Here is a 15,854-nt window from a genome sequence, read left to right on the forward strand (position 1 = left end):
AACTGTAAACAATTATGAAAAGAAATGACCCTAAAGCGTACTACAATCTATGCATCAAACATCATTTAATCTGAGTTACTAGTAGGTGAAGTGAATGGTGAAAAAATGCTTTCTAAGATACAAAAAACGAAATAAACATGACAATGTACTTAAAATATGGATCTGTTGGCATGAGACAACTTTTTAAACAAGCAGTGCTTTCACATGTTCAATAAATTATTTTTTATGACTTCATTTTTTCGAGTTCATTATGTTTCTTCTAAAACACTGTCTGGTTGTACATTTAACAACTTCTCATATTTCCAAATTACACCCTTTATGTTTTCACTGCACACTGAAATATTGTAGTAGTGATTTGCAATGTCAAAAAGAAAAAAACACCTTTTATTCGAATTGAAGTCAATGTCTGAAATATTTTACTATATCATAAGAATAAAACATATAGAGATGAAGAACAGTATTTAAGATCAAAAGTCTATAAAACAATACAAAATGGAAGCAGACAAAAACGGACCTCCGACACATCAGAGGTGGGATCAGGTGCCATAATGGTATCTAAATATGCAAGTATCTAATAATACATATTTTGTCTTATTTAGTCATTGTATTCATTTTTTTTTTTTGTTTAAATCTTAACACTAGTGCTAAGCCAATTACAGTCTTTGAGAACCCCATTGGAAATAAGCCTTTAAGGATCTCATGGGTCATCGTCAGGTAAATGGCTATACAGGATTTCTAAATAATTATTCATAAATTTAGACGATTTTTTAAAAAAAAATTATCTCTCTTTTATAATACAATGATATTATCTTGAGAACCTACGTAATTTTGTTGTATTTTTATAATCTGTCTAGATTTCATGTTGTCATGTTTCATTTGTCAACTTTTGTTCTATGTGCTATTTCCTAAAAAAATGAACAAAGTTAAATCAAACAAGAGCAACCCGATAATAATTTTCTTTTGTGCATTGTTAAAAATGAAGAATAAACATGCATGAATCTGTTTGTACCACATACAATATATAAAAACAATAAAATATTCGTAAGGAAAGTGTAAAGCTGTAAACCAAGGTGCATATTTACAAATGACAATTTTTTCAACACATTTCAGATGATGAAGTATTTGTTTACGGCATGGATCATGTCAATTACATTTGGTCCATACATATTATGTTCATTACAAGGTAAGTAACTTTAGTCTTACAGACGCATGCGTGTTGGTAAGATTATGGATTTTGTAATTAGAAGAGAGGTTTTCTGAATAATAATCGTACTTATTGAAAGTTGAGAGCAGGGGTATGCACTTCACATATAAAGAGGAAAACATTACTTTTTATGGGGAAAAATACAAATCTAATTACATTTCATATCATCATAATTCTACAGATTGAAAGGTAAAAAAAAAGATAACAAACAGTTGTCGATCCCAGAAACATTTATAAATAAAAATTATTATATATACATTTATTGACAACGTATTATGGATCAATAATGAATACTTAAAACCGCATATCGACTAGATAATTATATCTCCTAGCCAAGTGAGCTTGCCAGAGTCTGACACATTTGTTTAAAATATAAAAAAATTTACTAAATAAAGATGTAAATGGTCATTTTACTACAAAGCTTTACGATACATTTTAAAAATAAACTTCCCTTAAGTTATGTAAGTTATGTAGCAAAGTTAACATATCCTTATCATCTGCACATGGGGTTTAACTCCAGTTGATTCGATGGGCAAGAGTGTGCTCTACGACTAAGCTGTCTGACAAGCAAGGTGATGAAACAAGAAACACTTATTCGAATTTCTGACGCTGTAGTTCTCCTTCTCCAACATCTCGCTCTTTCTTTGATTCTATTGTTGGAATGGACGTATGAGCTTGAATACTATTCGTTGATCCCATACCATTGTTTCATTTGAAGACAGGGATCCAAAATGTAGATACACTGTCCATCTACCAGAAGCGTCATGGCACACCGCATATAGTGTTTGTGCTTCAAGAAACAGGACACTAGCACAAATTACATCACTGAGTGAGATGTACTTTTTAGACCTAGTACTGGAAGAGGTTGATAATTTGCTTGAAAAACATTCCAGCTTGAGGTATCTTTGATCGTCAATAAGCATTAAAGATAATTTTAGAAATAATATAACTAATTTTAGTCATATGTGTTATCTAAGACTTTCATAAAATGACATCAACATTGAAATAAAATTATGATTCTATTAGTTGTTAAAATTAAATAAACAAGTTCTGACATCTTTTATTTTAAGAATCTCGGCAGAAGTGTGGATTGGAGCTTTTTTGAGGTCTTCTAACAATGAAAGTATGTTAGAAAATTGTAATCACCTTGATTCCCAAGTTCCGGTTGAGATAACAGGAGTAGGTCTGGGTGATATGTTTTGTCTTTACTACAGTCGACTCAATGGAACCCTTGTTACCGGAAACTGTTCTACAGCAAAAATGTTTATATGCGTAAACAACGATGAAGGTAACTTTCAGATTTATAATATTTTATTGGCTAACGTTGTAATATATTTTTTATTAATCTAATTTTTAGAAATACAAACTAAAAATGTAGTTACCCCACTAAAGATTGCTGGTATCATTTTACCTTTGGGGATACGTGTTTTTTTTTTAACATTTATAGCGCTTTTGAATGAAAAAAAAATACAATCCTATAAACACTGCACAACTAATATTTATTCTATTCTGTTTTTTTACGACTTGATATATTTTATAACTTATATGAATATATTTACATTTTATAGATCCCGGAGAATGTATGATAAACTCAACAACATCGGCAATTAAAAATCAAATTCCATTTAAATTGTGCTTTAAACAATCTTATTATCCCAAGAAAACCTCAAGAGAGTGTGAATCATTTTGTATGGAGGAAAAGAGTTGTTATACATTCATAAACATTCATAATTGTACATTGTACGAGTATACCAAAGAACAACACTGTTCCATTGGACGACATCCTCCGTCAAAACTTAGACACAAAAGTACGTATTGTCATGCATTTCTGGATTATTATTATTTTAACATTGAAATCCCATATTTCATATATCCTGGTATCAGCATACTAGAGATATTAGTCTATGGCCGAAATGTCGAGATAATTTTCAGTAAGCCAAAAAGGAAATGTCAATTCAATATTTAAAAGAGTTTGAAAATCATTCGTAAGTTATATAAATTTCTATAATTATACTTCCTGAGTGAGCCCACCATATCTTATTTCAATATTTTAGGTTTCTTCCTGTACAGCAGTTCTAGCTATCCAACATCAAAGACAAATCCGCTCTCTAGCTGGTGTCCAGGTATGTAACCTGTATATGCATATTTAAAAAAATATTTCTACGATATTTTTATATAGATGAACTAATTATAAAATGAACTTATTATGAATGAAATGAAACCTTTTTATGTCTTTAATTCCTGGATAGAAGACAAAATAATAATAAAATACTGTGTTCACGTCATTAAAAGATTTTTCCAATAAATATTGCATGCATTTACTGTTTGTTTACAATGAAATATTTTTTTTTAATTTATTAATGAAAAAAGATGAACAGTAAACCTTAACAATATAAACCCAATAAGCAGAGTTTAGAAACTTCTTGTACGTTCAATAGTTTTTAATTAAAGTAAAAAGTTTTTTAAGTCTTTAAAACAATTGATGATAAGAAGATGCCTTTTACAAAGAAGCTCTTTCATCGGTATCAAAATGATATCCATGTCAGATTTTAATTGCTTAAAGAAATATAAAGAAGGAATGCCTGGCCGAATTTCCACCTAATGAATGTCCAAGACATCTCTTTTAAAATTCATTTCAGCTTAAAAAAACTGATATAAATTCTGCATTATTTTGATTTTTTTACCTACGGGTATATAGTATAAGAAGTACATGTATCGACGGGAATATATTGCAACTTTTAACGTGAAAGACTTTGATGACATTGAAAAAATAAAATACTTACCGAGAAGCTGATTTCATTTTTCTGGAATCAATTGTCTATAGCAAAACCTACCTTTACTGTGTGGAATGGCCATAAAATAAATGAAGGTTAGGTTCATAATTTGTTTTTATTTTTAAAAATAAATAGCTTACTGCCTTGTGACTGACAATCTTCGTAATTTGAAAAATTAATAGCCATTCTCTGTAAGCATTTAAACTCTTATATAGGGAGTGTGGCACGCATGGTCTTGGATTTTTATGAAACTTGGCACACATTCTTATATTGATGTATGAAACTAAAATTCATAATAAAATGGTTGCTATGGTCCATGGTTACCATGGTAACCAACATGCAATTTTCATGGCCTAAAAATCGCTAAATTTTGATAAAATTTTTTGAAAAGCCTGGTATAAATTTTTGCGGACAGTTGGGGAAAAATGAATGCATCGGTTTGAAAGTCCATATATAGTTCTAATATAAACTACAAAGAATCACTTGGTATTCATCTTTAGTTTTCATGTTACCATGGATACAAACTTATGCTATTTTTTAAAATTCCAGACGAGGATCATATGTATATACATTCAGTTTCCACATAATTACCTGAGTATTATAAAATGGATTAAAAACAAATTTCAATATTTGGTAAAAAATAGCAAAAACAAAGAGAAAAAAAATCAATTTTTATGACTAATGGTCAAAGGTCTAGGTAAAAAGGGCAGATTTAGATGGAAATTTAAGGAAACAAAACGAACTTTTTTCTGTGTCATAACTTAAACATCGTACTTGTGTTTCAAACAACAAATGAATAAACAAAATTACAGTTCTGGTCGACAATATCTAGCATCATATGAATGTGTGCCCATATTGACAGAAGGTCAAAGCTCAAGGTCATAATGGTATATGAAGAACTACGCACGCTAACTCTCAATTCCCGCCTACATTTTGCGACCATTTTATTCAATATTAATGGCAATTTAGCAATAAAATCTTTGTTTAATACAAAAAACAGTTCAATGGTATTTGATTCATTATTTTAATACCAGTACTAAATAGTACATTATCCCTTATTCCAACTCTTGAAATAAGGGGGAGGGGTGGGGGAGTCGATGATATTTTCCATTGAAATCGGACTTTCAAGCATCACCATATTTTGAAAAAATCTTGGATATAATTAAATGTTCCGTATATTTTTTCTCATTTTTTACGCAATTAAGTAAAACATATATATATATATATATATAATATATATATATATATATATATATATATATATATATATATATATATATATATATATATATATATTATTAAAATACACTGTAAATCACTTTGAAATTGGGAGAAATTAGGCATTTATTTTCGTTTTTTGTCTATAAAAATACCCCCCCCCCGTCTGTTTTAACATTTTATTATCGTGGTATATCTTAAGAAACCTACGATCTTTTTCAATTTGAGTTTATACCACAACTCGCTTTGGCGTAAAAAGACCCCTATTTATTTCTAGGTCAAAAGGTCAAGGTAAAAAACATTGTTTATATGTAAACCTTTCATTTCCGAGCGATATCTCAAAAAGCATTTAGGTAAGCTTTTTTATATCATAACTCCCTATGGTCCCGCCCGCCCCTCTTTAAGTGTCCCATCCCCTACCCCCACTACCCTCCGACACCCTCCTCACTCCTCTTAATCTACACAAGTTCTTATCTCCTTAAGCAGGGGACACATATTCTTTGAATTAGCTTTTTAATAATGCATTTATACTCGGGTATTCGGAATACTGGTATTGTAAATGTTGTATCCTGACCTCTATCCCGTATTATATTAAATGTATTTTATTGAAACTGGTATTACATTCTCCCTTTAGCTTGATGCATAATGGGAAAATGCTTATAAGTACGGTTTTCAGGTTCTATTGATATAAAGGTAGGCAATTAAGAATATTATTGAGTGCAAGACTTCCTGTACGTAGAGAATTGTGCTATGAGCATGTAAAGACACTCTTTTGTTGTTTTAGTAAACTAATTCCTTGCTCCTAAATGTACATTTTTAAACCATATTTAACAATTCGAACTTTTCAAGTGACAGTTTGTGCTACGTCCATGTGATTGCAACACCACGGTAAATTTGACGAATGTTTACTTATATAGTAATAATATACGGGAGTGATATTGTATTTCCGTGCTTGAATACTAGTAACCAAAAAGTCAAATACAAATGCATTCCCACTTGCGTTTGCGCTAAAATACGTATGCGCCAAATTTTCTCGTTTTACAGAATAAGTGAGGAACGGATTTCGTTAATACTTCACTTATAAGTAAAGATGAGCTACATAGCAGTGAATAGTTCACATATACCTCACTTATAAGTGAAGATAAGTATTGTATGAGCAAGCATAAGTGTGGACTTAGAATTTTTTCCCTATAGTAGACTTCTCTCATGGAGCATTATGGGTATTCAAGGTAACCAATCAGAAAGTTTGTCTCTGCAGAGATGAGCAACAAGAATTTGAAACTAAGTTTCTGTCTGTGAAAGGATGTTGTTGGAGATTTCAGATTTATTTTGAGTATGCCTTCACATCAGGTACAACAAGTAGGTTCTATTTACATAATCTCTCTATTTTGACTTCCTTTGCCTGAAATTTTTAATCAACTGACTCAGTTGCTGTCAGATTTCAAAAATTTGAAGAAGCCTCAGGTCATTAAATCTTGTTGCCTTTTTGTCCATCATTCTTGTTTGTAAACTGAATTAATATGTAAAGTTTGCATCATCAAAGAAATGTCATATCAGAAAGGGATTTTTACATAAAATTTTAGCTTGATTATTTCATCTAAAGTGCAGATACATATGTATATGTAAAAAAAAAAGCTTTGAACATATCATGCATCCTCTGCATGATTGGAAGTTCTGTTCTAAATTAAGATCGTACAGGTAGTGTTGTACTTCACTTATTAGTGACTTATAGATGACTCATACTTGATAAAGTATGAAGGCTTAATGCTTGACTTATAAGTCACTTATAGTTACTTATAAGTGACTGTACTTGCATAAAGCATAAGTGGCTAATACGGGCTTATAAGTCACTTATAATTCCAGCAGCTCATTTGCATATAAAATCCTAATTATTAACATATTAGTCATTTATAAGTTAAATGTACCAGTGACGTGTAAGTCCATAATAAACAACTTATAAGTAAAAGAATAAATCACTTATAAGTCACTTATCAGAAATTTCTGTAAGGGCAGTAATTCTTTTTAAAAAACAAATTCATAATACTAGTAATTCTGATATTTCAAGTTTATCACGAATCACGTTTTGAAACTCCTTAGACCTTGAGGCTAATGCTTATGTACAGAGCTGATTTCCTGCACTATGTAGTTTAGTACATTTCACCATATCTCACATATAAATTATTCTTTTGCATGTAGGAAGTAAACAGAGGCTAAAATGTGTATGCACATTAAATATAAAAAGCTGTATGCTTACAATATGTAAACAACTTCCAGTCATTTTTGTACAATGATTGTTTTATCTTTCTCACTGAAGAGCTCACAATTATCAAAGGGAGATAATGTCTGCTATTTGAATCAAAGATTATAGAGAGAATACCAACAAGGTTTTAACATGCCTTTTAAAATAAGATGTTATATTTCTTATTTCTGTGAGTAACATGAATTTAAGTAGCCGCATTTCATTAAAAAAACTTTCCAAAATATTGCATTTTTTCAGGAAAAAATCAACTTTAGACACCGTTTCCATGGTAACTACTCAACATTCATATGACCTAACTATATCTTTTGAAGAAGTTTATGAGGTGGTACTTTCCAGCCAAATTTGAAAAAAATCTGTGACTATGCGTGCCACAAAAGTTTCAGTGGTTACAGAGAATGGGTATTAATATACTCCCACCCTTTCTAGTAAATAAACAAAAAAACTTTCTAGTACAAATTGGGTCTTACATCAGCAATGGTTTTTGCAACACGAACTATCATACTATCCCTAAAAGATAAATTATTCTTTGCTCAAAATTAAAGAGGAGTTTGAGAATGAATACAATTTGACATACAGACGAACCAAGATAATCATATACTCGAAGTCTCTTATTAATGTGTAAAAATCATTAGATTCAGATTAAAGATGGTCGAGATTTTACAATTTGTCAGGTTAATTGTACGTCAACCGTTATCGTTTTATGCAATTACTTGTTTATTAGCAGTTGCTTATCCACAGCTTGCCAATCAATGTTTTCTAAAAATTGGGTTTTATAGCGTATCATGGGCAGCATAAAGAATTCAGCGAGCTATCCTTTTGTAATGAAATTCGAAGTTCTAACTTGTATAAATACTCTTGAGACTATATAAATGCTGACATGTCACTTTAATTTTTAATTTAAACATTCATTATTAATTATTTGATGGTATGAGGAACATTTTTATTTGGGTAAACATTTTATCGAATTTTAAATATGGATAAAATTATGGAAACCCTGAAGTTTAAATATGCCATTATAAATAATAAAGCGGTTTTATAGCTTTTTATATAAGGGAAATGCTCTTCATACCGAAGATCCATAGTTACTTTTCTCTTAAAATGAGAACTACGAACGTTAACTCTCAATTCCCGCCTACATTTTGCACCTACTTAATTCAATATTTATGATAATATGCCCATACAATCTTTGTTTAATACAAAGAACAGTTCATTGGTAACTGATGAATCATATAAATATCAGCGCTCAATAGTTAATCATTCCTAATTCCAGCTCTTGATAAAAAGGAGTAGACGATATTTTTCCATTTAAATCGGACTTTCAAGCATAACCATATCTTGAAAAAAAAAGTCTTGGATATGACTAACTGTTACTTATATTTTTTTCTTATGTTATACGCAAATAAATTAAACACATGTACATGTTAATAAATAAGATACAATATTTTAGTTGTAAATCGGTTTTAAATTGGTGAAAAATTTTGTCATATTTATCTTTTAACATACCCCCCCCCCCCCCCGAAACACAAAAAAAGTTTCGATTTAAATTTGTAAAATGACAGTCCGTGTTACCTGTAAAAAGGAATCTTTGTTTCACGGGGAGGGGGGAAATGTTTTAAAAAGAATTTCTGTTTTCCGTTGATTTCTGTAGTGAAAAACACAATTTTTTACAAAAGTATAGAGTTATCTCTCTTTGTTTTCCCAAAATAAGTAATATTTTATGAAAATCAATATAAATATCTGTAAAAATATCAAAAACCGTTTGAATATGTACGCTTGGAGAATTTCAAATTCAAATTCATATTAAAATTAATTTTTCACAAGTCTTCCCCCATGTTTTCTTGAGAGGAATATCATTTGTTTTTCATCAAATGCAGGCAAGATTACCTAAAGAGAAGATTTTCTAACCCTGGCTTGGGGTTCATATGCTTTCAGTGCTCATTTAGTTGAAAGTTTTTTGTTTCACTGTAAACCTTGTCAGTCCCCAATGTCCTAGCTCATTTAGTATATCTTATTGCTTGCCTGTATGTGACAGCTGTTAACTTTTGAAAATTGACTTGGGGGTATGCGGGAAAACAATTAATGCTACCGTTCGCAGTTCTTCATCTCTCTTAGTCAGATTAACCCTAAATGAAAGTTGTTTTCTTTCGTTTAAAGACCTAAATTAAATTGCAATTATATTTTTATGTTTTTGGACGCTGGACTTATTAAATATTCATTCATATTTGTTGACAGAGGTGACCGAGAAGGATATTCAAGAGAAAATCAACAACATTCAGAAGAATCTGACGATCAATCGAAAAGAAACAAGACAATATATCCGCACCTTGACAAGTGCCCCGGATGAGAGACGCTCTTCAAGGAATATCGGGATCGTAGGTGCGTTTGTAATTGGTGCAGTGGGCAGCTTTTTCATCCTTCTCGACTGCCTCAATTTTATCAAGGGGATTCAAAATAATCGAGTTCTCAACATTAATAAATAACATTTTTTTTGAAGAACAATACATGAAGTGCAAATGAATCCAATATGATCGTGTGAATGTGTGATTTGCAGTTTAAGGTATTCAATCCCTAATAGGAACAAATTCAATAAAAATTGAATACATAACAGATGTGTAGGCATTGCATACTCAGTTTATTTAGACATACTTATCATTTATTACTACTAGTATGTATAGTTGGATGTGCTCTTATTTTTAACCTTTAATTTTGGTAAGAGTTATCTGGCCTTTTCAATCAAAAAAAATTAAGCCGGTAAAAAAATGTTTTCAATTGTCATTCTATTTTTCATGTTTCAATGCATCTTTCCAGCGCAGTATTTACTGATATTCAATTTATTTGAATTTTTCTTTTAAAATAAACCGCTTTTCCCCACAGACTTCAATGCAATCCTTGTTAATCAACTTCTGCTTAATTAATGATTTTTTTTAACTTTCTTGCGAGCAATCCTTTCTCACTATAAAATGCTTTAATAAAATATCAAAGTATTATGTACTTGACGGACATTTAAGGGTAGAGAATTTGATCCTATTAGGGATGGAAATCCTTAATATATGTACAATGAATACTGCGTAATCCGACACCTGTGTAACCTGACACACTGTGAATACCGACGTTTAATTTCGTTCCCGTTTTACTGTTTTCCATGTTTATTTACACTGTGTAATCCGACACACTGTCTATTCCGACACGAAATTTGTCTCAGAGCATGTCGGATTAGACAGGTTTCACTGCATTAAAAAAACTATTTTACACAATACAATTTATTTTCTTTACCACTTTTATATTTCTTAAAGACAAAGACACCAATGCTTACGAGATTCTAAGACAACCTATATTTGTCACTGACACTTAAAAATCTTTCACACTTCCTTTTTCGGAAAAAATAAGACTTTATTATTTAGTATTATATAGAAATACTCAAAAAAGGAGTTTGCCTTGGGAATGCATGGAAGAATCATCCATATTCACACAATCAAACAAAGACATGGATGCAAATATATAGCAGATTTTACAAAGCCGATAACATTAAAATTTCATTATCTTAATTTATCGCACTTACATTTATGTATGTATTTTCTTATAATAAACAAGAGATTGAGGTGAGCATTTGTATGAAAATCCTAACCTACTGTCTTAACAAAATCCAATTGGATGCATGCATTTTGCAGTTAATATCCGGCTTTTGATGCATTGTTTGGAGTCCTTTGTTTGAAACGTTGCGTTTTTAAAATATTTTAACAATCATTCAAAAATTCATTTTGTCTAATAACTTAGTTAAAAAATGCAGTCAGGATTTATAAAGCAGGTACATATTCTTTTTCCTTTAAATATGTAATAATTTTGTTTATGTAATTTTTCATTCATAAAAGATAGATCACAGCAGTATTGAATTATAAGACTACAATATATTTATAAATGTAGTCAAATGATTTCGTAGACAACTAAGCAATTACATCTATTTTCCATTAAAATTTAAAATATACTAATCATAAGACAGCATTGTATCATGCAAAACTATGGGTTTTGTAATTTAAAAAAAAAATTAAGCGTTTTTTTTTTTAACTTTTCCGATTTGTCCATTTATTCTAACGTAATTAACATCACAAGATTCACAGGTCTTTGGTGTGATCAGTCAACAGGGAATGCTTTCTCCACTTATGGCATCTGCTCCCACCTGCACCTGCTTCCACCTATGATGTTTTAAAATTATAGTTTCTTGTAGACTGTGCTCTACTTTTGTATTGTTTCAATAGGTTTTTGACCTTGATTACTGCTCGTTTTTTAACATTTTCTTTACGCCTGCATGGCGTAGTGGTTATATTGTTTCTTTAGATATTCTTCAATATAAGAAATTGATCCTTATGGTGCAGGTTCGAGTCAACTTCCAGGATGTGGAGACCGGCCCTTCGAAGGTTACCGTATCAACCGTACAAATAGTCAAGTTCAAATGTCCATTGGAATAAAGAGAGCAAACACGAACAACAGAGGTGGGATCAGATGCCATGATGGAGTAAAGAATCCCCTGTCAACCGGTCACGATCGGACTGACAAGTCAGTGCGGAAAATTTGTATTGAAAACGTTTATCATTAGTCGACTTAATGATTGATTGTATTTGCTGGTCAAGTAGATCATTGTCATCTAAAGAACTTACGAAACATTGACTTTTAACATGACTGTCCATATTCTTATTTCATAAACTTATTTGTCGATAACTTTCCTTGTTTCAAAGATATTTCTTAATATTTGAATTTCTAATGTCTTTGTACGTGATTAAATTACAAATAGCTAATGTACTTTATTTCCTCATCAATTAATGCACTGGTTCATTGATAGGCGCGGTTAAAAAAAAACATGCAGGGCGGGACAAATAGACGAGAGGCGGGCTTGTAGCACGTGGATTGGCGGAATGAAGAGCCTGTAAATATAAGGAATAACTGTCAGAATAACTGTCAAAAATTTTTATGCATAAACGCCGAAGGCGTTTTATGCAAATCATCACGCAAGCCAAGCGATTGATCACATCATGAAATCAAAAATAAGGCAGTTATTCCTAAATTCAATCAACTTGGAGACATAACCTCAATAGTTATGAAGGTAACATGGTATATTGCGTCAAAAATAACGGAAAATGAGGATAGAGAAGTTAAAGTCTACAAGTAACTATCGAAATATGAAACTGATGTGTTGGACTGGGATATTTCTGTATTTTGAGTTCAGAGTGATACATCAATTCAAGGTAAAAATGAAAATGATTATTGTAAATAGGAAAACAACGGTGTCTATGTATTTTAATGTTGAATTAATTGAATGTTGTGGATAAAGATCTTCGTTTCGTGTAGAAGTTTTTCGAATATACATGTACTCTGCTTCTTATGAGAATATGCCCGCAAACTTGGCACAGAATGTATACCCGACCCTTAGTGAACTTTTCAACTCTGATCTGATTTGTGCTTTTTCTTGGCAGATGTACTCAGGTGAGCGATGTGGCCCCTGGGCCTTTTGTTTTCAAATTACTGTAGATCACTAAATTTTCGCTACACCTTAAATTCGCGAGATAGTCATTTCATGTAACTATTAATTAGCACGACAAAAAATTTTCACGAATTGTGGTTATTGTTCTTTAAAATTGCAAAGAGTACTTATATATATGCGATAAAGAAATTTTTGCGTTCACGCTGTCTCGCTTAGTTACCCAAAAATAAAGTTCTTGTGAATAAAAAATGATTTACCGTAGAACAAACCATACTGCTTTGACTCTGTAGGATCACGAAATCCTCTTATGCGTTTGCTTCTCACATACCTCATTCAAGAAGCATTGATATAATTATAATATGAAAAGTGGGCAAGGTTACATACATCAAATTCGGGTTTGAATCCCACCGAAGGACTTGGAGACCGGTCCTTCGGATGAGACCGTATAAACTAAGGTTCCGGGTCGCAGTAGTTGCTGGCTCGAAAAAGATCCCTCTCTGCTCAATGGGTGCCGAATATAGGTTAAAAAATGAAGCCATCCACCGGCAAAAATTCTCCAGAGGGAGGTTTAACAATATACAATCAATCAATCATACATCAAATTAATTAATTTAATAATCAACTCCCATCAGTACTTTGATTAAGACAGCCTATGTGATTTTTCTGATTTTTCACCATTTAGCGTTTCCTCATAAAATTTACATGGTTTGGTATGTTTTTGTAAAGTTTATATTACCCTGTTAGCACGAAGCTAACACATTCTGAAATTTGTGTTAATCTGTAAACCTTTACTGATTGTGATTTGTCCATATTTTTAATTTTATTGAAGAATTAACTAGTATTTTGCAAGTCTATTTTCCTTTCCAAGACTTAGGAGAAAACAACTAAAGAATTATCCACTTTTCTAAGCCTGTGTGATGATATTAAGTCTCCTTCAAAGGAAACAATTATTTGTATCATTTGTCCTGAAAATTCATTTGCAAATGTTTTGGAAATAAAACTAAAATCGCCTCAACACCTTAATATCAACATCAAATCGTTCACACAAGTTCTTAATTATTCATTTCTATAATTTTTATGAAACAGGCAAAAGCAAATATTTTTATAAAGTTTATTGAGTGGTAGGAAGGCTTATATAAAGACAAGGTGTGTACATGGAAGTGATTACCTAAAACATTATGAAACATGATAAGTTTTGTGAACTGGGTTCTTTCTCTTTGTTCTCTTCTCAAAATCTTATCCAGTCTATGTTGTGATGGATCTAGCTGAGTTTTGTATATACTAGGAAGAGTGGGTGGTAGATAATAAATATATTTCAGTACATAGCTAACTTATAATAATATAATATTTTCTCAACTTTCGCTCGGTTGTACGTTGTTCATCTCAAATTCTAGTTTGTTTGTTTGTTTTTTTTTTTTGGCGCCTTTTTTCATTGACATTCTACCTTTTCATTAAAGATTACTCAGTCAGAAGAATAATATTTATCTGATACATAATGTAGCATTTGGAAATACCTGCAAATCAATGTCTTCCTTCACCCCCGCTCACTTAATGTAATATGTTTAGAAAAACATATTGTGATGATTCTTGTTGGCTCCTTAAATTAGTACACTTATTATTATTCTCCTTGGGTGCTTACACTTTCCATGATTCTGGTTGGTTTTTTACACGCATAACGATTCTGGTTGGTTTCTTACACTAATTACGACAATTCTAGTTGGCTTGTTACAATTGCGGCAATTCTGGTTGGCTGTCAAGTGTCAACCCCGCACGTTTCAAAATAATCCGGTCAACTGTCACGGTAGCCAAGGGGTATCTAGAGTGTCGGTTGGTTTCGTAGTTGGGAGGATTGGATTTGATTCTTATTTGTTGAGCCAAGTAATATCTGAGACTTTAAACTTCATTCGCTAAACTTCCGATTATAAAACTGAAAGTTCTCCGAAAGTTATTTCTTTGATTTGCTGTACAAAAATTAATACTGCTGAACATATTCTACTCAATTCATAACACAATGAGACATTATAATATAGACGTTCGCTGTGTATAGTATTTTAAACTTTCATTCTTTATTTTAAAAAATCTAAGAAAAAATGATTAAAATTTATCTATTCCGACATAGAAATGAACTTTGTGTAAACTGTATCGGAAGTGACTGATTGAAATGTATTTCTAACAAGTTAATATGCATACATATGTTTGTACCTACGTATCCATTACACGGCCTTCCTGTCAGGTGTAGACTATTCCCACCTTCCCACTCTTTCCGACATAAACGACCTTCCCTAGCACCTCGTTTATTGACCTTTGCCCCACATTTACTGTTCTCTCATCTGGTATCATGTCTTTACCTAGAATATTAGTGGGTTTTAATAAGATCATCTATTGGCTTTTGAAGTATTATGTTTGTATGTTGTATAAATATCACAATAGAAAGTTATTTTTATTTTTCAAGAAAATCGGACGATTGTACATGTATATGCAAGGAATTCTTTTCATCTTCATCCAAACACTTAAATGAACAAATGCCCTTAAAACAATCAATTGTTTGAAAATTTAAGAAGGTACATTAATCAACAATAATATGTGTACTTTGGTACACATTGCATTGCTATGCTAAACAGTTTGCTATTTTTCAGGAAATTTTTCAAGCTGATTTTGTAACTACAATATTAAGCTACTCTATAGGACTTTTTGGATGGGATAATTTTTATGATCAGTCAGTTCATGTCCGTCACTAGGTTCAATCGGTTTTAATCTTCACCCGTTGGATTCCCATGGATAGAAAATGTACAGTGACTTTCACCCAATTTTATGATTAAAAATCAATGTCAGAATCTTCTCTATCTAAAATCTTTCCTGGTGCATTTTTCCCCTTAGCCCAGTTGTACTCATGTTTACTCATGTTTTAGTGCATATTAGTAGATA

The 15,854-nt window shown here is 31.4% G+C and overlaps 1 protein-coding gene across 2 annotated transcripts; it reads left to right on the forward strand.

Annotated features, from left to right (window-relative positions):
* Positions 1-509: 509 nt before the first annotated feature.
* LOC134260317 (uncharacterized) lies at positions 510-12,125 on the forward strand. 2 transcript variants are annotated; one of them, XM_062742882.1, is made up of 9 exons: positions 510-714; positions 1,111-1,183; positions 1,923-2,103; positions 2,275-2,492; positions 2,773-3,012; positions 3,259-3,327; positions 4,029-4,073; positions 9,689-9,832; positions 11,827-12,125. In XM_062742882.1, the coding sequence occupies exons 1-9, from the start codon at positions 700-702 to the stop codon at positions 12,045-12,047; spliced, it is 1,206 nt and encodes a 401-aa protein (XP_062598866.1). In that variant the 5' UTR covers positions 510-699; the 3' UTR covers positions 12,048-12,125. The 2 variants fall into 2 exon arrangements, with proteins under 2 accessions (XP_062598866.1, XP_062598867.1); XM_062742883.1 differs by lacking the exon at positions 4,029-4,073.
* Positions 12,126-15,854: the final 3,729 nt, after the last annotated feature.

The sequence above is a fragment of the Saccostrea cucullata genome, unplaced genomic scaffold (genome assembly GCF_032062105.1).
Source record: "Saccostrea cucullata isolate Sc308-1 unplaced genomic scaffold, CSIRO_AGI_Scuc_v1 ctg10880, whole genome shotgun sequence".
NCBI classification, from domain to species: domain Eukaryota; kingdom Metazoa; phylum Mollusca; class Bivalvia; order Ostreida; family Ostreidae; genus Saccostrea; species Saccostrea cuccullata.

Bases quoted from the DNA above. Each gene is read 5' to 3' on its own strand.
- LOC134260317 (XM_062742882.1), top strand. The intron at 3,013-3,258 runs GTACGTATTGTC...TCAATATTTTAG, and splicing joins GTCAAAACTTAGACACAAAA to GTTTCTTCCTGTACAGCAGT. The intron at 9,833-11,826 runs GTGCGTTTGTAA...CTTATGGTGCAG, and splicing joins AAGGAATATCGGGATCGTAG to GTTCGAGTCAACTTCCAGGA.